The 21,621-nt window shown below is 39.6% G+C and overlaps 1 protein-coding gene and 17 non-coding genes across 19 annotated transcripts; 17 read left to right on the top strand and 1 right to left on the bottom strand.

Moving 5' to 3' along the window:
• Window positions 1–237: 237 nt before the first annotated feature.
• znf831 (zinc finger protein 831) lies at window positions 238–11,885 on the bottom strand. 2 transcript variants are annotated; one of them, XM_043252534.1, is made up of 5 exons: window positions 11,798–11,885; window positions 11,215–11,408; window positions 5,890–10,127; window positions 3,321–3,490; window positions 238–3,060 (listed from the first exon to the last, which is right to left on the bottom strand). In XM_043252534.1, the coding sequence occupies exons 3-5, from the start codon at window positions 10,079–10,081 to the stop codon at window positions 2,398–2,400; spliced, it is 5,025 nt and encodes a 1,674-aa protein (XP_043108469.1). In that variant the 5' UTR covers window positions 10,082–10,127; window positions 11,215–11,408; window positions 11,798–11,885; the 3' UTR covers window positions 238–2,397. The 2 variants fall into 2 exon arrangements, with proteins under 2 accessions (XP_043108469.1, XP_043108468.1); XM_043252533.1 differs by having other exon boundaries at window positions 11,215–11,411; window positions 11,798–11,869.
• A 3,810-nt stretch (window positions 11,886–15,695) lies between these two features.
• trnac-gca lies at window positions 15,696–15,767 on the top strand. Its single transcript has one exon. It is a non-coding gene; the product is annotated as a tRNA-Cys (tRNA).
• Window positions 15,768–16,382: 615 nt separating this feature from the next.
• trnac-gca lies at window positions 16,383–16,454 on the top strand. Its single transcript has one exon. It is a non-coding gene; the product is annotated as a tRNA-Cys (tRNA).
• A 148-nt stretch (window positions 16,455–16,602) lies between these two features.
• trnac-gca lies at window positions 16,603–16,674 on the top strand. The gene has a single exon. It is a non-coding gene; the product is annotated as a tRNA-Cys (tRNA).
• Window positions 16,675–17,031: 357 nt separating this feature from the next.
• trnac-gca lies at window positions 17,032–17,103 on the top strand. Its single transcript has one exon. It is a non-coding gene; the product is annotated as a tRNA-Cys (tRNA).
• An 817-nt stretch (window positions 17,104–17,920) lies between these two features.
• trnac-gca lies at window positions 17,921–17,992 on the top strand. Its single transcript has one exon. It is a non-coding gene; the product is annotated as a tRNA-Cys (tRNA).
• Window positions 17,993–18,358: 366 nt separating this feature from the next.
• trnac-gca lies at window positions 18,359–18,430 on the top strand. Its single transcript has one exon. It is a non-coding gene; the product is annotated as a tRNA-Cys (tRNA).
• Window positions 18,431–18,806: 376 nt separating this feature from the next.
• On the top strand, window positions 18,807–18,878 carry trnac-gca. The gene has a single exon. It is a non-coding gene; the product is annotated as a tRNA-Cys (tRNA).
• A 146-nt stretch (window positions 18,879–19,024) lies between these two features.
• trnac-gca lies at window positions 19,025–19,095 on the top strand. Its single transcript has one exon. It is a non-coding gene; the product is annotated as a tRNA-Cys (tRNA).
• A 146-nt stretch (window positions 19,096–19,241) lies between these two features.
• trnac-gca lies at window positions 19,242–19,313 on the top strand. The gene has a single exon. It is a non-coding gene; the product is annotated as a tRNA-Cys (tRNA).
• Window positions 19,314–19,463: 150 nt separating this feature from the next.
• Window positions 19,464–19,535, top strand: trnac-gca. The gene has a single exon. It is a non-coding gene; the product is annotated as a tRNA-Cys (tRNA).
• A 150-nt stretch (window positions 19,536–19,685) lies between these two features.
• On the top strand, window positions 19,686–19,757 carry trnac-gca. Its single transcript has one exon. It is a non-coding gene; the product is annotated as a tRNA-Cys (tRNA).
• Window positions 19,758–19,906: 149 nt separating this feature from the next.
• On the top strand, window positions 19,907–19,978 carry trnac-gca. Its single transcript has one exon. It is a non-coding gene; the product is annotated as a tRNA-Cys (tRNA).
• Window positions 19,979–20,121: 143 nt separating this feature from the next.
• Window positions 20,122–20,193, top strand: trnac-gca. Its single transcript has one exon. It is a non-coding gene; the product is annotated as a tRNA-Cys (tRNA).
• A 360-nt stretch (window positions 20,194–20,553) lies between these two features.
• trnac-gca lies at window positions 20,554–20,624 on the top strand. Its single transcript has one exon. It is a non-coding gene; the product is annotated as a tRNA-Cys (tRNA).
• A 149-nt stretch (window positions 20,625–20,773) lies between these two features.
• On the top strand, window positions 20,774–20,844 carry trnac-gca. Its single transcript has one exon. It is a non-coding gene; the product is annotated as a tRNA-Cys (tRNA).
• Window positions 20,845–20,981: 137 nt separating this feature from the next.
• trnac-gca lies at window positions 20,982–21,053 on the top strand. Its single transcript has one exon. It is a non-coding gene; the product is annotated as a tRNA-Cys (tRNA).
• Window positions 21,054–21,416: 363 nt separating this feature from the next.
• trnac-gca lies at window positions 21,417–21,488 on the top strand. The gene has a single exon. It is a non-coding gene; the product is annotated as a tRNA-Cys (tRNA).
• Window positions 21,489–21,621: the final 133 nt, after the last annotated feature.

The raw sequence follows: 21,621 nt of genomic DNA, 5'->3' as shown, positions 1-21,621 counted from the left end.
TCTTGTCTCAACCTCTGGATATTGTTTGCCATTCGTATAACTACGCTTGCCCTAGGACTATTCTTGTGTTTTGCCCATTCCACACCTGTTTGCCGTTATCTGACCCCGCCAGTATTTTTGACAACGATATATATTCAAAGCTTTGCACATGGATCCGCTCGTCTCTGACTCATCCGCTACAAGTAGTGAGGGAGTTGTTAAGTCTTTAAAAAAGCATTTGTGGTCTAATATGTGTAATACATTGCAGAGTGATTACTATTTTATTACTGTGTTTTACAAAAGCACATTTACAGCTAAGCAAAATTGAAAATAACCAAACATGGCTGTCTTCTTACAGTATTGTTGATTTTTATTAACTAAATAAATAATCTGTGCTTGTGCTTAATCTATTCAGCAAAAATAGCAATCTATTTAATTTCAAAGTGCTTCTATTTAATGTCCAAATTACACCTTCAAGTCATCTTGTCCCTTAAGTGGCGAATGCTGGATTATTTTATGTCATAATTTTGAGAACTTGTGGTAAACACATGCACACATACAATACCACATGACAGAATTTATACAAAAAGAAGTTTGATTTGTCATTTAGCTAAAAAATGTATCAAAGAACACAACAACAACAACAAAAATGACCATATATAGAAAGAGAGAGAGAGAGAGACATACTATTATACAGTGATCATTATAGCCTTTGTCCATTCAGTCAACTAGAAGTGATAACAGTGCAGGAAGGTCTGTGATGAGTAAACGTCTTTTTAGTCACACGGCCAGAGGCCTCCCACTGACTGAGTCATTGCCTTCACTGCATTTACCGATGGCTTCGTGACAGATCTCTGTGGAACCCCACGGTGAGATTTTATTCTCAGGCCAAGGCTTTATACTTATTCATCCATTGTGAGTCAGATAAAGAGATTATGCTCTCAAGAAGAATTCACACATCCTGCGTGCTTTCTCCAGGTGCCTTCACAGAATTAAATGTGAATCTCCTAGGGCTATGAAACGCCGCATGATTCACAGCACATGTGCACCTGTTGATGGAGGGTAGCGTGAGGATGCAGGGGCTGGCTTGGTTTTGTGCATGTACATAAAATGCACCTGGATGCACCTGTGGGCTTAGACAAAACAAGATCGTCTGTGGGCAGTTTTGAGTAAGGTTTTACTGTCTTTTTTATTCAGGTTCAAATGTCGACACAAAACCAACATCGTGTGGAACTGAGGAAGGTTCTTATAATGAAAACAGCTTATACACACAAAAAAAAACTGAACAAAAATAACATGTGTTCATTACCAGCTTTTTCTTTCTTTAATTAAAAATTAATTTTATGTTACCTAAAAATCTGATAGTAAAATCACATATTTAACATAAACAAGTTAAATTATATTACTCTACATGAAGCATAAAAAATAATGGCACTAAATAATAATGGTTTTGTGTGTGTGTGTGTGTGTGTGTGTGTGTGTGTGTGTGTGGACCCAATGTCCCCAAATTGGAATACCAATAAATGTTTACCAGTTTTAGGTCCCCATGAAGAAAGATTTTTTTATATTTCAAAAGAAAATCTAAAAATACATACAATTTCGATAAGGGGTAGGTTTAGGTGTAGGGTTGGTGTAGAGCGATAGAACATACAGTTCGTACAGCATTACACCTATGGAATGTCCCCATAAAACATGGAAACACAACATCCGTGTGTCAGTGTGTTGATAGTTCATACATTAGCCAGTAGTAATTGTTCCTATATCTTAAAATGTATGATCTTTTTATTATATCAAAAGAAAAAGAGAATGCACAGACCAAAACAGCACTAAAAAGTCTAAATGACTAGCTAGATTTTGAAACCAAAGCCATCTTATACTGAGAAAACTTGCAGCACTGCAGATGAGGAACAAAGCGAATTGTAAGGTCCTAATAAATGAGAAGCTTCCTTCCCCGTAAACACATTGACTTCTCGTTTAAAATACAAATCCAATATTTAGCAAGATGCAGAAGGTCACAAAGACAAACAAAGAGCGAATGTCATTTGACATGAAAGATGTGGTAAATCCTCTCCGGGCATCAGTTAATGAATGTGTCCAGGATTTTGGCATCAGCATTCAGATTGCTAACATGATTACATTTCGAGCTGTTCCTCATGCAAAGCAATCGTTTCTCCTTGAAAATCTTTGAATATTTGCAATTATCTGAAAGCATTCTTTCGACTGAGCTTTGATCAGATTGTTACATCAACATACAGTATGCCATGTTAACAAAGTCAATACTCAGTATATAGTTTCATTATTATAATATACCATGTCAGCCTAAAGATGGCAAGCCTCTAAAACTGCTAAAGGCCTCTTTTGCCATCTGTGCAGTGAGAATGGACTGTTTTGCCTTGTTTTGTGTTTAAATACACATCACTAAAGTTCAATGACTAGTTTTTGCTCATCGTCACTGCTGCTGTTACTGTCCTCATGTTCCAGGTAACTACCGATACCTAAATATGTTGGGTTGCTATGTATAGCTGGGGGACATATTTGAGGACTGTGCAGCTCTTGAATAGACATTTGATGAGAACTGGGCCCAGCACTGCATGACGAAGCAATGCTTGCATTAACTGTCTTACTCTTTGAAGCTCCACAGTTATTTTGCAAAATGCTGGTTGATACAGTTGCGCCACTCATTTCATGCTTCGATGTCTGTACTTGATTTTCTTTAGAATAAATCCAGTAACTCATAGCACCCCTTTGCTGTGTCTCCTTTTGGAATTCATTTTGCATGGTGTTCACTTTGAGCGGATGCACCAAAAGATGTCTGCATGTTTCATTAGTATATTTTGGTAAGGATGACGTATTTTGGCTGGCCTTTTGAGAAGGACTGTTCTCCAAAAAATCACCAATGCTGTCTTTTCTGTTGTTGTTACTTTCTTCTTGACCTTGATGTTGAAAGTCTTGTGAAACCATGTTTGTGCAAACAGATGCTTCTGTATTGTCGTGCTGAACTGGTCCTGAAACGCTGAGGGACACTTCCCGAGCCTGAGCTTGAGCAGATGTTTGATGCTTCTCACAAGGAGCTGCATCTTCCTATTGTCAAATGAAAACATTAACGTTAGCACACAATATGAAATGCCTCAGACTATCCCTCTAAGGCTGTCTTTCGGTTGTTATGTGAAGTGGTTTATTACTCAATACTTATAACAAATCATGAAACGTATGATATTGTAAATTGCCACAGTGTAAAACTTGTACGTCCCATATTTTTCTTGGATTTCAATGGATTTTCACTTCATGTTCTCCCTAATGACCTCGCATTCTTCATGAGCCCTTTCTTTCTTTTCACTCACCTTTCTGTTGTCTTCTTTGCCATGGTCTGTGTTCTTGTCAGCCACCTCTGTGCTGTCTCTTTCCGCCTCTCCGTCTCCACTCTCAGAATTTTTGGGTATTGATTCCTTGCTCTGTTTCCCAGGGTCCCTCAGAAACCGTAAGCTTTTGAGGGTACCATCCTCCAAAGGTCCTGAGTGCAGAACAATAAATGAATATTCATTATGCGGTATGTCTGTTCCCGAAGCCAGGTCGCAGCTTATTATTTCCGTTCATCACAAACGTTTGTTTTTTTATGTCCTATGAGGGCAGTATCGAAATAATTTTGCTGCACAAGAGTAGTATGACACATCTTTTTGAGGTATAAATGTTCACACAAACATTATGTGGATCTGAGGAATGTTCCAAAAATGATAACATAACTTTACATGAAGCACATTTACAGGGAAAACGCAACATAATTGTTTGCGTGTGGGTAATAGTAATAATGTTAATGGTACCTGAACTTGCATTTATAATTAATAAATACAGTAACAAATAAACTGCCCATTGTTAGTTAGTTAATGCATTCAATAATGATTACTTAGTTCTGTACACCAGTCATTCCTTTGTATTGAAAAATATTAAGCATATAAATACAAAGAAAAGCAGAAAGAGAGAAAGCACAGACTAAATGAATAAATAAACAATACTAAAGTCCAAGTCTCGCTGTATTTTAAATCAATATCCAGATTGTTTGTGTGTTCTAGGCCAGATCCAAGTATTGAAATAAATACACTATGCAAAAGAATGTAGTTTAATAGTGATATGAGAAGAAGTGCAGCTTTTTATTGTGTTGTTCAAAACGTGAACATTCACAAAATATGAGCATGCACACACAACTGTCTGTCAGCTTTTTTTTATAGGTAACTAAAGAGTTTTTATGGCATTTGGAGTTTTTATTTATCAATAACTGATAAATTGGACACTGACATTTCTTTAAAACTGAACATAAAACTGTGAATGCAAAAGTTTCAAGCAGAAAACTTATGTAATTAACGTGCGGATCTTTTGCTGTCCAGCCACCTGGAACATATGCCTCATTGCAAACCCAATGTTAGCCAAATGAAGAAAAAATAACATGACAGTTTCACATTGTATATCAAAGCACACAAACCAACATATGCTACCATATATTATGGCGATGGAGATATAAAAATGATTGTCTTGATGAAAAACAATCAGTCGGGTTCTCTGGGGTGGAACTGGTTTGGCTGAACTCTTGCGCATGTCTCTGTGCAGCATTGCTCAGAAAAGGAGGTTGCATTTGGCTCTCAGACTGCTTGTCAGCTGTCTGGAAAGGAGACAGGCGCAAAATCTCCCTTTCACCTCTGGGTCTGTGCTCTGGTGAGTCTCTGTGGGGACCATCTTCCAGTGATCTCTGATCTTGAGCACACTGTCAATTCTCTGAATACATCTCATCAGTCACACTTACGGAAATCCAGGCTAGTTAGGAGGGTTAAGATTTTAGTTCTGATTAACTACTTCATCTCTAATACTGAGATCACCATTTACTCTTTTGTTTTGTTTATTCCAGGCCCTTCTGATTGACCCTTGACCTTCTTGATATTTGTTCCTGTGATTAAATTGAGTGACCTGTGACCTAATGAAAGGGAAACTCTTCAAAATGTGATTTTCTCCGTAAAGACTGCAGTGATCAAATGTTTGTCGACTTCGATAAGTGAAACGTCATGTCGGTGTAGGAATACAGTGGAATAACAAAGGTTAGGACCCAAAAATGCGAATGTGATGACAACTTAATGACGTTCACCTTAGATTCACCCTCTCACACTAATATCTCGGTGATCCTACTGAATTCAAAACAGGTTCTGCTTGTGAACGGATGTCACTGAATAACTTAAACAGGCAAGACCCTTTTTTGAAATAATTATACTAACTGTGTAGTGCTGCATACCAATCTGAAATGTCTCTGGCATGTCTCTCATAAAACAGGAAACATCATTTTCAAGATAATATTCATGGTTGTCGTTTATACTCTTTCTATGGCCAATAGTAAATTGCGTGTTCTTTAATTTCATCACATTTTTTCCATCCAAGCATCCTTTTTCAAAGATTTTATTTTCTATCATGTAATTTCCTTTTTGTTACTATTGTTGTCAGATTGCTTCAGTAGCAAGGTTTTTCCTGTTATTCATCCACTTAGAATTCTGCAACATTTCACAAAGAAATTAAAAGATTTTGGGAACATTCGTATGTTGCAACAGCATGTGACTTTTTATAGTACCAAAAAAACGACACCTGGCAGCGCAACAGCGCAAGAGTTAAAAAGAATGAAATGTCTGGAGCAATCAACAAGTGTGTGCAAATAACAATTTCTCAAAGAGATCATGCGCAACACTGTAGTAGTATCTCTGTATCTCTTGTCCCCACCTTGTGGAGAGAAAATGTTATGGCACCCTTTACTATAAGCATTTATCGTGTATAATGTTTAGCTATGGTTGCTCTTTCTGTCACATGCAAGTACTAGTGCAATACTTTAAATAACATGATAATATTATCTTGCAGAGATATATAGTTAGTATTTGCTCCCACCTGTAAATATTTCCAGATTGGTATGCTGTGTGTGAACATCTCCACATCTGCTGCTGTCTTCAAGACTGATAGTTGTCCTGTTCAGCATTGGACAGGATGCTTTAACTTCGCTAAAGGTGTCATTCCCGAAGTCACCTGGGCCTAGAGCAAAGGCCTGTTTGAAATCATTCTGTGTTGGTGTTTGGCCTTCATAAAACTTTTCAGTCACCAGGTCCCCGTGCTTGCAGTTGAGCTTACATTTGTCACAAGCTCTCATTTCTCTTGTATCTAAATCTGAATTGCCACATGCAGTCCAGTGTGCCTTGTAATGACTATGCTGTATTGCGGAGCTTAGCTCTTTTTGCGTATGATGTGATTCTGCAGTAGAGGTATTTTTCTCATAAATACAAGTTCTGATCTTTGTTTGAATATTTATACAGTTTCCTGATAGTGTGACTGGCATGTGGTGGCCCGTTTCATTTGGCTCTACTGGCTTAGTATTTGTTGTAGTTTGAATGGGATTTGGCTCCATCAAACAGAACAGCTCTTTATCTGTGGATGTCTCTATAAATGTTTGGTCCTCAGAGAAGTTGTCAGAATCTCGGTTATGGACAGAAGAGTTTTGGGGCTTGTCATTTCCTCTTATAGAATAGTTACTGTCCACTAAACGAGGTTCACTTAGGTTGTCTCCAGACAATAGTTTGTGGTGTGTCTCTGTGGTAACTTCAAACCCAGCTGATTTTCTCTCCTGTGAATTGTCAAATGTCCTCTGTGGTTTGTATAGCTGTCCAGTTGATTTGTTTTTGTAATCCACTAAGGGTGAGATATGAACTTTTGTCTGTGGATGTGACCAAGATGAAAAACACTGAGGGCTTTCAATTGTAGAACTTTTAGAATTTTGAGAGTTTAAACTACAAACAATTTCTGCTTTGTTAGCTGGACCGGCAGATTCACAGTTGTAACCATTCTTTTTGCTCAACTCAGCATTATTTACCATTTCCTGTGCCATGCACACATGAGTCGCATCTTTGCTATACACCTCCTGTGAAAATGTTGTCTGGTGTGTTACAGTGCTTGAAGTTGTTGTTTCAATATGAGGCTCTATCAGTGCTAGCTGTTCATCAGAAATGAGCTGCATCACTATCTGGAGGTCTGCTGTTCGTACATAAAATGTGTTCTGAGCCTGAGTCGATCCATTTAGTAGCATCATCTTTTCTTCCGAGTGGGACCCTTGAAAGTCATCAGTGGCCATTTTTGATGCCATGCTTTTCAGAGTATTCTCATCCATTGTAAATTTGGCGTCCACTGCAAGAGGTTTTCCTGATTCATTCACAGGGGAGGCAGGATGGTTTTGTACTGTAGGTGTCATATTTACAGAAGAACAGGTTTCTACACCAGATTCTGAACCACAAATCACTGTTGAAGTGTTCGTTGCTGTAACAATCTGAATGTTCTCTGAGGTTGATGATACAGAACCCGTTGACAGGTTTTCTACTAAACATGTTGCACAGTTGCTCTGCAACAAAGATATTTGATGCTGAACTGGTGGAGAAACAAGTGAAATTGATGTAGGCGTAGTAGACTGAACCTTTGTCAGGAATTTGGATAAAGTGTTTGTTTGATTTAACTCTGAACAGGAAAGTGATAGAATAGGCATTGAAGTAGTTGCGCACAATATGTCTTGCTTACTCTGGTCAAAAGTTGTGACTATTGAAACACCCTGACATTGCTTTGAGGGCAGTGTGCTGTTCTCAAGATGACACTGCGCTGTAGTTTGGCGGCTTTGCCTGAGATCTGGAACGTTTGAGCAAGTGTTATGTGCTAAAGCGGAGCCAGAACAAGAAGCCGACACTCCATCTGTGGAACAAGGAATCTTCAGCTGGTATTTGGGAGGAAAGCTGGTCTTGGCTTCAGGGACAGTAGGACTGCTGATAGAACCAGATGGGGTCCCAGATGTCCCACTCACATTGATAAAACAAAAAGCTGGGCTAAGAGTATTACCAAGGAACTGACTTGGATTTGACAACTGAGGTATGATGCTGCCCTGCGGGTGGATTTTTTCCATGTTGACTTTTTGTGCTGGAACTGTAATGGAACTATACGTTGCACAAGTTGACAGGGGTAACTGAGTAATTAAACTATGCAGATTTTCATTGGCCTCTCCAGTTCTGGAATCTGAAATACTGAGCATTTGCACGTCACTCCCAGTGCGCTGTTTCTTCCTTTCTGATGGGATATGGAAGCCAGTGTGTTGCATTGTTATTTCATCCTTGCCCATGTCTTCCTCATTATAAGTTTCAAAGCTGTTGCATGACACCTTGAGGTCACTTTTTAAGCTCACAACAGAACAAGAAGTTAAGCTCAGAGACATGGATCTGTTGTCCTTCTGTTGGCTAATTTGTATTTCCAGGCTTTGGTCAGAATTCAGTGCAGTCTTCTTTGCCTTTAATGTACAGTCTTTCTCAGTACTGTAGAGTTTTGTAAATGTCCCACCTTTGTAAGTGTGCCATTTTGTGTAGTCAAATTTCCGGGCTTTCTTCCTGTAGTTTCCTTTTATAGTTGGCTCTGTTCCAACATCAGTGCTGTCTCCATCCGAGCTAAAGCTGTTAATATTATCTCTTTCAGCTAGGGATACCTCTGCAGTAGGCAGACAATCTACCGCTACCTGCCTAACTAGTGAGCGATGACCTGGTGCTTGCTGGTCTGATGACCTTAATGGGTAAACATGCCCTGCACTGCACCGTCTGCTAAGATTCAAATTCATTGCTCCATCACTGGGTTTACCACCCATAGGAAAGGGTAAAGAACTGCTTCGTGTTAATGGTGCATGCTCCAAACCAGTCGAGTGCTGTGTAGGTGCATGACCATGAATTGCCCCACCTCCTCTGTCTGGATTTTGTGCGCTTGAGCTATGCTTGCTGCTCTTTATCTCAAAATGGAAGGAGTCTTTATAAGTGTATGGCACAGGCAGATCAATGCTTCCTTGTTTTGACAATATCGTCTTTCTTGGCCGCACAGTTTCCAGTTGCTTATTATCCACCAACACACTGTTCTCATATATAAGTTTCGAAATCCGTTCTTCCAGCTTCTGCTTCTCCTGAATAGACACCTTGCATTTGGGGTCAGGGGTCATCTCCGAAGGTGTCTGGGAGGTGCCTGGTTCCTGTGGTTCAATAGTGGTTTCTGTCAATGATTCCATACTGGGAAAATTCAAACTTGCTCCAGGACTGCTGGATGAATGATGCTCACTGCTGTCACTGAAGCCAGAGTCTGTGCTGTCGTGGCTTTGAGATTTCCCTCGGGACATGGGGGAATCCCACGGTTTGGAAAATAAAGCCTCCTGCCTCTGAAGAGGCATACGATTTGGAGTCAGCGGTGTACATCCATCCTCACTCTCTGCACCTGTCTGCGGGATAGAAGGGCTATTTTTTAAACCATCTAATAATTCCACAGATTTTCTCGAAGAATTTACATTGTCTTGAAGCACTGGTGTTGTACTTAATCCAACCATGGCAGCATTGCGCAGTGCCCATTCTATAGACATTGTCTTGTTCTCTGTAGAGTCTACCTGACCTGGTATTGTCACGACAGGAAGAACTTCTTTGCCTCTCTTCATGACAGCTGAATCTCCACAATTTATCTCACCGGATAGACTTGTGTAGTTGTCCTTTAAACTCTCGGTGCTCTCCTGGCTGCTGAAGGTGCCTTTGTCAGATTCGCTGGAAAGGCGGGCATGAGCCTGTGTGCGCTTGTGTTTATAAAGGTTACTCTGCGTCTTGAAGGAAATGCCACAGGTAGTGCAGGGATATGGTCGCTCTCCTGTGTGGCAACGAAGATGTTTCTCGAGCACACTGGGCTTCAGACAGTCCTTACCGCACTGTGGACAAATATGCTTCCCAACTGACTTAGGTCTGACCGAAGTTGCTGGAGCCACTAGCCTTTGTTGCTGCAAAACAGCCCCGCTGGCAATATGCAGTGTCAGTGAGGGCAGAGTCGAGTTGCTACACATCCTTGGAAGGAACAGTGGTACAACCGTTGCGTCCTGCAATGCTCCAGGTTGGGCCTGAGGATATGGCTGCAGGCCAGGGGCAGGAACGCTGTGGACATACATAGTCGTAAGAGGGGCCTTAACATGCGTCTCTTCCTCTCTCTGTGCAGATGCTGAACACTGAGGCTCGGTAGCTCTCACAAAGCTCTGCTTGCTAGTTGCCATGGTAACACAACCCTTGTGATGCTGGGAGATGGAGCTTACTAATTACCTAAAAAAAGAAACAGTTTCATTATTATTATTATTTTTTTCCCTTTTTTTGTTGTTAGTTTTATTACGTCTGGACTCTCAGGCTTCATCGAATTATTCCTCCTTCAATCTGAATTGGAATACAGATAATAAGCAGCTAAAGCAACCAAGATTTCACACATATTACAAATCACCTTTGTTTTAAAGGACTGAGAGGGTAGAAACTACAAAATGTGTAATAGCGCAGACAGGCTAATCTGGACTTCAAAAGAAAAAAATTGTTGATTATCGATTTATTTTGTATTGTTGCTCACATAAGAGTATGTTTACATTTGGAAGCTATTGTCTTTTCTCTGTGCAGTTAATCATGGAAAAATGTGGCTTTAATTTTAAGTTTAGTGGGAATCTCATATTAAATGTGAACCCATGGTCAATATTTGCATATTGCAGAAGCACCAGAGGAGAATGAGCAAAAAACGGTGGTGGTAGAGTTATGACTCATTTCTAGAAACACGATAGCATCAAGGACCTCCTACCTAGACCAGATTATTTTCGTGTTTATGATAATGTGAAGACACCTTTCTTTACATTCAAACATTAGTAATCTTTTTGTCTCTTCAATGTTCTATTTTATTTCTTGTAACATGATTGCAGATTTATATTGATACTTAAGTCATGAGGTCCTTTACAGCTAATGCAGTCCTGTCTAAACGAATGGAGGTTTGCAGAAAGTTTGTCAATAATTTGTCACTGCTTTTAGAAAAATCTGTCTCTACATCTGTCATGTTTATTAAAAATGATGCTGTACAGTATAGCTGTGTACAGAACAGGTATTATTGGACAAATGCAAATTTACTAATGACATTTTTGATGATTTGAAAAGCCTAGGCTTTAAATCATATGAACTAAAATAGCATCACCTTTCAACCCTAGTTACTTGGAAAAAAGTTAAGTTTAAACAATACAGTTCTTTTTATTGTTCACATCCCTTTATCTGTGCCCTGTCGTCTGCGTGTCACATCATTACAAATATTCCTATCAAGCTCATCAAAAGATATGAAGAAGATCAGTCTGCATGGTCTAGCATAGTGCAATCACGGGTCACTCACCAGAGCTGGGAACTTAAAGGTAACACAGCAGCAGCTGAAGATTGCCCAATTAAATCCAAAATGTGCCAACAAAGATCCAGCTTTGGAACAGTGCGAGGTAAAATGAACAAGAGAGTGACAGAGAGCATGTGACTGTGGCACCGCAAAGGCCCTTGGTTCCTCTTCCCTCTTTAGTTTTCTTACAGCCGTATTTGCTGCTGATGGAGGAAATACAAACGTCATTCATGCAAATGTGACTGGATGACGGTGACAACACAATGTAAAAAGTATACGAGCGAGAGTGAAAGAGGAAGAGAGAAGACCCTGTGAATACCAATAAAAACAAAGTTCAGGGCACCAGCAGTAAGAAAGAAATGAACCCAAATCAAAGTGAGGATCAAGCTGCAACATGGAGATCCAGAAAGAAAGACTAAATGAGATGGACACAGATAGGGAAGAGAGCAGATGGAGGGAGGGAGAGAGAGAGAAAGTGAGACTGAGCTAGTAAGACAGAGACAGAGCGCAGCACATAACACAACTGAACTGAACTAAAAAAACAAAATCGCTGTTCAAAAGAGGAAGTACTTTGAACATGCAGACCCACCTCAAAATGATTATTTCACCCACAAATGCACACACGCTGTGTTTGCTGCATGTACCTGACTTCTGTTTCTGCCTTTTCTCACTCCTCCAGTCACCCACACACCCACACACAAAGGAGGAGAAGTGTAACAGAATTTGTGGTGGTGTAACATTTGATGGTGTGAGGATTTATTTATTTATTTTGTTGGACATGTTAGCAGCTACTCATCAAAAGTGGCTTGAGTCTGGCACCCAATGATCAGAGAGTACATTAGCTACCATCTGTGCTTTAAACTACAGCACAGCAATGGAGGGCTCATTATTTCCTGTAAACAAGAGCAAAAGATAAAGCAAATCCTCCAGTGGAATAAAATCTGATTCGGTTATCCTTTCGGTAATACGTTTTTTGGGCTTCACAGGCATAGTTACACACAAAACTGTTTGAAAAAGCTAATTGATGTATGTGATTGTTAAATAATAAACAATACTGAGAATGCAGAATACAAGCTGAAAGTTAACAAAATATCAAAATTAAGATATCTTTCTGCCTTATCAGCAAAAACAAATATATTTCCATCATTTAATAAAAAAAGATAGGTATCTTATCATAGTAATTGTCACAATGATCAAACAATGTTTTTCCTCCCAGTGATTTTTACAGAATGTAAAATTAAAAAAAAAATCAAAAAATAATTTTCTTCAAAGACTGTATATAGACAATATGCCTGTATAGACAAGAAGAAGGTACTTGCAATGGGGGTGAGTTCCAGCCCAAATTATGCATAGGAAGAAAGATTTGTGTACACTACCAGTAAGGTTTTTTAGAGAGAAAAGAATTCAAGTAATACTTAACTTGGAATATGACAAGACTGCAATCAATTATTTTGGCACAGCAGTTTCAAAGGTGACATTGTAAGGAGCCGGACAAGACACAAGACGTTAGAATGCATTTGTAAACTTTATTTATAAATCGTGTTCAAAACAGGAAAGGTTGAAGGAAGCAGACAAACAAGTATGCCGAAGGTATCTAATAGTCTAAAAAGTATCTAAAAACCAAAGCAGAACACGGGAAACACAGGCAAGACGAGATTAGGCAGTAAATGAGAAGAAATTCACTGATTAAGTAACATGTAACTGGATACAGCTGTGTAATCAGGTGAGAGTGACCTCTGGTGGTAAGGGAATTGAAGTTCAAAACCTGAATTCGTGATAGAGCCCCCTCCCAAGAAGCAGCTTCCAGATGCTCTTAAAATAGTACATTCAAGAATGACAGTGAAGCAGAGGTGGAACAGGGGGAGGGACAGAGGGCCAGGCCCTTGTGGGCATGGAAAGACTGGAGACTGAGACAGAGCAGGAAGCCAGGACGGAGCCAGAGGCCAAGACAAGGCCAACAGTTCAGGAGCCCACTAGGGTAAAGCAGAAGCCCACCAGGGTGGTGCAGAAGGAGCAGGAGCCCTTGAGAGCAATACTGACGGTGCAGGCACACTCCAGGTCAGAAAGTCAGTAAAGATGTGACATGACTTTGGCCAATCAGTGATGATTGGACATGACACTGGCCGATCAGCAATGATGTGACAATCAACAATAACTAGTCCTGACTTGTGAAATTAACAGTCACTTGGCTCATGCAGATTAGTGATGACTTGAATTGTGATGTATAAAAAGGTGACTTCACTTGTGAAGATCAGCGTTGACCTGACTTGACTCCTGAAGATCTGTTATGCCCCGACTGGACTGGTGAAGATCATCTATGGTTTGACTTGGCTTGTGTAGATCAACGGTGACATGACTTGGTCCATAACAACCAACTGTGACTTGACTTGGCTCATGATTGGAAGCTGTGACATAACTGGGCAATGTGGTGTCCGCCATTTTGTGATCAGGCTCCACTTTCACCGCCATCTTGTGAGTGTACTTGGGTGCAGTCTTTTCAGTAATTCTTGACAGTCTTTTCAGTAATGAACACGGTATTGCAATCCTCCTCCACAACACCCACAGTAAACAAAGAGCCAGCAATTATTAGAGCATAGTCTATAAATTCTTGTAGACTACAAGCCAACCCCCCTAATGTAACCATGATTTTATAAGCTCAGGAAACACAGGAAACAGACAAGGCAAGGCAAGCCAAAGCAAAACTAAAGAAATGACTCTGGGCTACGTAATGTAGCTATCACTAAACAGCGTTATGTGCTAGACAGTACTCTGCAATATATCTTAAACATATACATGCAATACAGAATAGTAACATGAATTATCCAATTGCTAAACATTTTATACAAGCCAAGTATGGAAGTGAAGAAAGTTGAAGGTCATTGGAATTGGTTCGGCCTTTTCCTTTCACTTTTTAGTTTCGATTTTGAATCTGACTTCCAATTGTTAATTTTAGGTACCATTCCTAATTACCATTTGCAGCAGAATTTAGATATTTTAAATATTTTAGAAAACCCATCATTTTAGACTTTTCTTTTTCATTACAGACCAAGTGTAACTTAGGAATTCAGGCGGCCGTTTCATTAGACACGGCTGGACGGTTCCAACATTACTCAGAGAGTGAAGGGTGGTTATGATGTCTAAAGTGAACTATCCACCGGCATGGTCTGAACAAAGCGGACATTTACCTAAATAAACACAAAATACCAAACAACTTTACTGTGTTAATAGTGGCGACAGAGCATCCAAAAGATTCAAAATGGTTAGCCCTCACCATACCTCGTGTTAATTATGCTCTGTCCTGCCACAATAGCATGGACACACTGGACTATCAAATCCGGGTGCCCCCTTTGTACTTGCAACAATTGGAACGTTCAAGGTTTGGATGTGTACTTCTTTCATCTTTTTTGTCTCATGGTTTTGTTCGTTAAATTTTAATTTTTTTTTTTTTTTTTTTTTTTTTTTTTTGTCATCTAGTGCAACTGGGGGTATAGCTCAGTGGTAGAGCATTTGACTGCAGATCAAGAGGTCCCCGGTTCAAATGCCCCCTTTGTACTTCATTTGTTTGGGATGCTGGAGGTTTGGATGTCTACTTCTTTCATCATTTGTGCCTGGTTCACAAGTTTAGTTTTATTTCATGGTTTTGTTCGTTTAATTTTTAAAAAAAGAATTTTGATTTGTCATCTGGTGCAACTGGGGGTATAGCTCAGTGGTAGAGCATTTGACTGCAGATCAAGAGGTCCCGGTTCAAATGCCCCTTTGTACTTCATTTGTTTGGGATGCTGGAGGTTTGGATGTCTACTTCTTTCATCATTTGTGCCTGGTTCACAAGTTTAGTTTTATTTCATGGTTTTGTTCGTTTAATTTTTAAAAAAAGAATTTTGATTTGTCATCTGGTGCAACTGGGGGTATAGCTCAGTGGTAGAGCATTTGACTGCAGATCAAGAGGTCCCCGGTTCAAATCATTGTAGTTGCAACGATTGGAACATTCAAGGTTTGGATGTCTACTTCTTTCATCATTTGTGCCTGCTTCGTTTTATCTCATGGTTTTGTTCGTTTAATTTTTTAAGACCATTTGACTGCAGATCAAGAGGTCCCCGGTTCAAATCCGGGTGCCCCCTTTGTACTTCATTTGTTTGGGATGCTGGAGGTTTGGATGTCTACTTCTTTCATCATTTGTGCCTGGTTCACAAGTTTAGTTTTATCTCATGGGTTTGTTCGTTTAAATCTTTATTTGTTTTTTTTTTTTTGGATGTGTCATCTGATGCAACTGGGGTATAGCTCAGTGGTAGAGCATTTGACTGCAGATCAAGAGGTCCCCGGTTCAAATCGGGGTGCCCCCTTTGCACTTCATTTGTTTGGGATGCTGGAGGTTTGGATGTCTACTTCTTTCATCATTTGTTCCTGCTTCACAAGTTTAGTATTGTCTTATGGTTTTGTTCGTTTAATTTTTTATTTTTATTTTTATTTTTTTGTCATGTAGTGCAACTGGGGGTATAGCTCAGTGGTAGAGCATTTGACTGCAGATCAAGAGGTCCCCGGTTCAAATCCGGGTGCCCCCTTTGTACTTGCAACGATTGGAACGTTCAAGGTTTGGATGTTGTTGGGAAAAATCTTTGTTGTTTCCCTCCCAGGTTCAGGTCTGTCAATGATGAGACTTACTCTTAAATTTAAAATCTTAAGTTTAATAAAGTCAGAATAATTGAGACTGAGCTCAGGATACAGAACAACAGCATCAAGGCATGCAGGGCAGTCCTGTATGCTCACACTACATTTCACACAATATTTATATTCTTGTGCTTGGGTCTTCCTCCCATTCAGGGTGTCCTTCACAGAACCAGGTGCAGTTGTTTCTTCTCGACCAGTAGATGAGCTCAGCAGTCTCCATATCTTGTTTCTGTAGATAAGACATTTTGTACAGCACATACACACATAATATCAAAATGGAAAAACACATAATATCAAATGGAAAAACACAGAGCCTTTATGAGGCCTGGGCACAGTGCTTCTAATGAGTAAAACCTGTAAAACATAAATCCTTTAAAACATAAATCCCACAATGTCTACTTCTTTCATCATTTGTGCCTGGTTCACAAGTTTAGTTTTATCTCATGGTTTTGTTCGTTTAATTTTTTATTATTATTTTTTTTTTTATTTATTTGTTATCTGGTGCAACTGGGGGTATAGCTCAGTGGTAGAGCATTTGACTGCAGATCAAGAGGTCCCCGGTTAAAATCCGGGTGCCCCCTTTGTACTTGCAACAATTGGAACGTTCAAGGTTTGGATATCTACTTCTTTCCTCATTTGTGCCTGGTTCACAAGTTTAGTTTTATCTCATGGTTTTGTTCGTTTAATTTTTATTTTTTTTTTTTTTTTGATTTGTTATCTGGTGCAACTGGGGGTATAGCTCAGTGGTAGAGCATTTGACTGCAGATCAACAGGTCCCCGGTTCAAATCCAGGTGCCCCCTTTGTACTTCATTTGTTTGGGATGCTGGAGGTTTGGATGTCTACTTCTTTCATCATTTGTGCCTGGTTCACAAGTTTAGTTTTATCTCATGGTTTTGTTCGTTTAATTTTTTTTTTTTTTTTTTTTTGAATTTTCATCTGGTGCAACTGGGGTATAGCTCAGTGGTAGAGCATTTGACTGCAGATCAACAGGTCCCCGGTTCAAATCCAGGTGCCCCCTTTGTACTTCATTTGTTTGGGATGCTGGAGGTTTGGATGTCTACTTCTTTCATCATTTGTGCCTGGTTCACAAGTTTAGTTTTATCTCATGGTTTTATTTGTTTTTTTTTTTTTTTTTTGTTTTGTCATCTGGTGCAACTGGGGGTATAGCTCAGTGGTAGAGCATTTGACTGCAGATCAAGAGGTCCCCGGTTCAAATCTGGGTGCCCCCTTTGTTCTTGCAACGATCGGAACGTTCAAGGTTTGGATGTCTACTTCTTTCATCATTTGTGCCTGGTTCACAAATTTAGTTTTATCTCATGGTTTTGTTCGTTTAATTTTTTTTTATTTTGTTTTTTTTGATTTGTAATCTGGTGCAACGGGGGTATAGCTCAGTGGTAGAGCATTTGACTGCAGATCAAGAGGTCCCGGTTCAAACCGGGTGCCCCTTTGTACTTGCAGCGATCTGAACGTTCAAGGTTTGGATGTCTACTTCTTTCATCATTTGTTCCTGGTTCACAAGTTTAGTTTTATCTCATGGTTTTGTTTGTTTAATTTTTTTTTTTTTTTTTTTTTTTTTGTGGTGCAACTGGGGGTATAGCTCAGTGGAAGAGCATTTGACTGCAGATCAAGAGGTCCCTGGTTCAAACTGGTGCCCCCTTTGTACTTACAACGATTGGAACATTCAAGGTTTGGATGTCTACTTCTTTCATCATTTGTGCCTGCTTCGTTTTTTATCTCATGGTTTTGTTCGTTTTATCTCATGGTTTTGTTTGGTCATTGGTGCAACTCAGGGGTTTCGCTTTTTTTTATGATTTGTCATCTGGTGCAACTGGGGTATAGCTCAGTGGTAGAGCATTTGACTGCAGATCAAGAGGTCCCGGTTCAAATCCAGGTGCCCCCTTTGTACTTCATTTGTTTGGGATGCTGGAGGTTTGGATGTCTACTTCTTTCATCACTTGTGCCAGATTCACAAGTTTAGTTTTGTCTCATGGTTTTGTTCGTTTAATTTTTTATTTCGTTTTTTTTTTTTTTGTCATCTGGTGCCACTGGGGTATAGCTCAGTGGTAGAGCATTTGACTGCAGATCAAGAGGTCCCCGGTTCAAACCCGGGTGCCCCCTTTGTACTTGCAACGATTGGAACGTTCAAGGTTTGGATGTCTACTTCTTTCATCATTTGTGCCTGGTTCACAAGTTTAGTTTTATCTCATGGTTTTGTTCGTTTAATTTTTTTTTTTTTTTTTTTTTTTTTTTGTCATGTGGTGCAACTGGGGTATAGCTCAGTGGTAGAGCATTTGACTGCAGATCAAGAGGTCCCGGTTCCAAACCGGGTGCCCCCTTTGTAATTTACAACGATTGGAACATTCAAGGTTTGGATATCTACTTCTTTCCTCATTTGTGCCTGGTTCACAAGTTTAGTTTTATCTCATGGTTTTGTTCTGTTAATTTTTTATTTTTTTTTTTTTTGATTTGTTATCTGGTGCAACTGGGGGTATAGCTCAGTGGTAGAGCATTTGACTGCAGATCAAGAGGTCCCCGGTTCAAATCCGGGTGCCCCCTTTGTACTCACATTTGATTGGAACATTCAAGGTTTGGATGTCTACTTCTTTCATCATTTGTGCCTGGTTCACAAGTTTAGTTTTATCTCATGGTTTTGTTCGTTTAATTTTTTATTTGTTTTTTTTTTTTTTTGATTTGTTATCTGGTGCAATTGGGGGTATAGCTCAGTGGTAGAGCATTTGACTGCAGATCAAGAGGTCCCAGTTCAAATCCAGGTGCCCCCTTTGTACTTCATTTGTTTGGGATGCTGGAGGTTTGGATGTCTACTTCTTTCATCATTTGTGCCTGGTTCACAAGTTTAGTTTTATCTCATGGTTTTGTTCGTTTAATTTTTTTATTTTTTTTTTTTTTTTTTGATTTGTTATCTGGTGCAACTGGGGGTATAGCTCAGTGGTAGAGCATTTGACTGCAGATCAAGAGGTCCCCGGTTCAAATCTGGGTGCCCCCTTTGTACTTGCACACGATTGGAGCGTTCAAGGTTTGGATGTCTACTTCTTTCATCATTTGTGCCTGGTTCACAAGTTTAGTTTTATCTCATGGTTTTGTTCGTTTAATTTTTTTTTTTTTTTTTTTTGATTTGTCATCTGGTGCAACTGGGGTATAGCTCAGTGGTAGAGCATTTGACTGCAGATCAAGAGGTCCCGGTTCAAACCCGGGTGCCCCCTTTGTACTTACAACGATTGGAACGTTCAAGGTTTGGATGTCTACTTTTTCATCATTTGTGCCTGGTTCACAAGTTTAGTTTTATCTCATGGTTTTGTTCGTTTAATTTTTTATTTTTTTTTTTTTTTTTTTGTCATCTGGTGCAACTGGGGGTATAGCTCAGTGGTAGAGCATTTGACTGCAGATCAAGAGGTCCCCGGTTCAAACCCGGGTGCCCCCTTTGTATTTACAACGATTGGAACATTCAAGGTTTGGATATCTACTTCTTTCCTCATTTGTGCCTGGTTCACAAGTTTAGTTTTATCTCATGGTTTTGTTCGTTTAATTTTTTATTTGTTTTTTTTTTTTTGATTTGTCATCTAGAGCAACGGGGGGTATAGCTCAGTGGTAGAGCATTTGACTGCAGATCAAGAGGTCCCCAGTTCAAATCCGGGTGCCCCCTTTGTACTTCATTTGTTTGGGATGCTGGAGGTTTGGATGTCTACTTCTTTCATCACTTGTGCCAGATTCACAAGTTTAGGTTTGTCTCATGGTTTTGTTCGTTTAATTTTTTTTATTTTTTTTTTTTTTTTTTTTGTCATCTGGTGCAACTGGGGGTATAGCTCAGTGGTAGAGCATTTGACTGCAGATCAAGAGGTCCCAGGTTCAAATCCGGGTACCCCCTTTGTACTTCATTTGTTTGGGATGCTGGAGGTTTGGATGTCTACTTCTTTCATCCTTTGTGCCTGGTTCAGAAGTTTAGTTTTATCTCATGGTTTTGTACGTTTAATTTTTTTATTTGTTTTTTTTTTTGATTTGTCATCTGGTGCAACGGGGGGTATAGCTCAGTGGTAGAGCATTTGACTGCAGATCAAGAGGTCCCCGGTTCAAACCTGGGTGCCCCCTTTGTACTTGCAACGATCTGAACGTTCAAGGTTTGGATGTCTACTTCTTTCATCATTTGTTCCTGGTTCACAAGTTTAGTTTTATCTCATGGTTTTGTTCGTTTAATTTTTATTTTTTTTTTTTTTTTGTCTTGTGGTGCAACTGGGGGTATAGCTCAGTGGTAGAGCATTTGACTGCAGATCAAGAGGTCCGTGGTTCAAATCCGGGTGCCCCCTTTGTACTTGCAACGATTGGAACATTCAAGGTTTGGATGTCTACTCCTTTCATCATTTGTGCCTGCTTCGTTTTATCTCATGGTTTTGTTCGTTTAATTTTTTATTTCGTTTTTTTTTTTGATTTGTTATCTGGTGCAACTGGGGTATAGCTCAGTGGTAGAGCATTTGACTGCAGATCAAGAGGTCCCGGTTCAAATCCTGGTGCCCCTTTGTACTTCACAACGATTGGGACGCTCAAGGTTTGGATGTCTACTTCTTTCATCATTTGTGCCTGGTTCACAAGTTTAGTTTTATCTCATGGTTTTGTTCGTTTAATTTTTTTTTTTTTTTTTTTTTTTTTTTTTTGTCATCTGGTGCAGCTGGGGTATAGCTCAGTGGTAGAGCATTTGACTGCAGATCAAGAGGTCCCGGTTCAAATCCGGGTGCCCCCTTTGTACTTCATTTGTTTAGGATGCTGGAGGTTTGGATGTCTACTTCTTTCATCATTTGTGCCTGGTTCACAAGTTTAGTTTTATCTCATGGTTTTGTTCGTTTAATTTTTTTATTTTTTTTTTTTTTTTGTTTGTCATCTGGTGCAACTGGGGGTATAGCTCAGTGGTAGAGCATTTGACTGCAGATCAAGAGGTCCCGGTTCAAATCCGGGTGCCCCCTTTGTACTTTGCAACGATTGGAACGTTCAAGGTTTGGATGTCTACTTCTTTCATCATTCGTTCCTGCTTGTTTTATCTCATGGTTTTGTTCGTTTAATTTTTTATTTTTTTTTTTTTTTTTTGTCATCTGGTGCAACTGGGGGTATAGCTCAGTGGTAGAGCATTTGACTGCAGATCAAGAGGTCCCTGGTTCAAATCCGGGTGCCCCCTTTGTACTTTGCAACGATTGGAACGTTCAAGGTTTGGATGTCTACTTCTTTCATCATTTGTTCCTGCTTCACAAGTTTAGTTTTGTCTCATGGATTTGTTCGTTTAATTTTTTTTTTTTTTCTTTTTTTGTCATGGGGTGCAACTGGGGTATAGCTCAGTGGTAGACCATTTGACTGCAGATCAAGAGGTCCCCGGTTCAAACTGGTGCCCCCCTTTGTACTTCATTTGTTTGGGATGCTGGAGGTTTGGATGTCTACTTCTTTCATCATTTGTGCCTGGTTCACAAGTTTAGTTTTATCTCATGGTTTTGTTCGTTTAATTTTTTTTATTTTTTTTTTTTTTTTATTTGTCATCTGGTGCAACGGGGGTATAGCTCAGTGGTAGAGCATTTGACTGCAGATCAAGAGGTCCCCGGTTCAAATCCGGGTGCCCCCTTTGTACTTGCAACGATTGGAACGTTCAAGGTTTGGATATCTACTTCTTTCCTCATTTGTGCCTGGTTCACAAGTTTAGTTTTATCTCATGGTTTTGTTCGTTTAATTTTTTATATTTTTTTTTTTTTGATTTG

The sequence above is a fragment of the Puntigrus tetrazona genome, chromosome 11, assembly GCF_018831695.1.
Source record: "Puntigrus tetrazona isolate hp1 chromosome 11, ASM1883169v1, whole genome shotgun sequence".
NCBI lineage: Eukaryota > Metazoa > Chordata > Actinopteri > Cypriniformes > Cyprinidae > Puntigrus > Puntigrus tetrazona.
The sequence above is the reverse complement of the archived record's forward strand: the minus strand, read 5'-3'. Positions and strand labels throughout refer to the sequence as shown.

Excerpts from the sequence above, each read along its gene's own strand:
- znf831 (XM_043252534.1), bottom strand. The coding sequence starts at position 10,081 with ATGGCAACTAGCAAGCAGAGCTTTGTGAGAGCTACCGAGCCTCAGTGT. Across the intron at positions 3,491-5,889 it reads CAATCTGGAAATATTTACAG|GACCTTTGGAGGATGGTACC; the intron begins GTGGGAGCAAAT and ends TTCTGCACTCAG. Across the intron at positions 3,061-3,320 it reads GCAAAGAAGACAACAGAAAG|GAAGATGCAGCTCCTTGTGA; the intron begins GTGAGTGAAAAG and ends ATTTGACAATAG.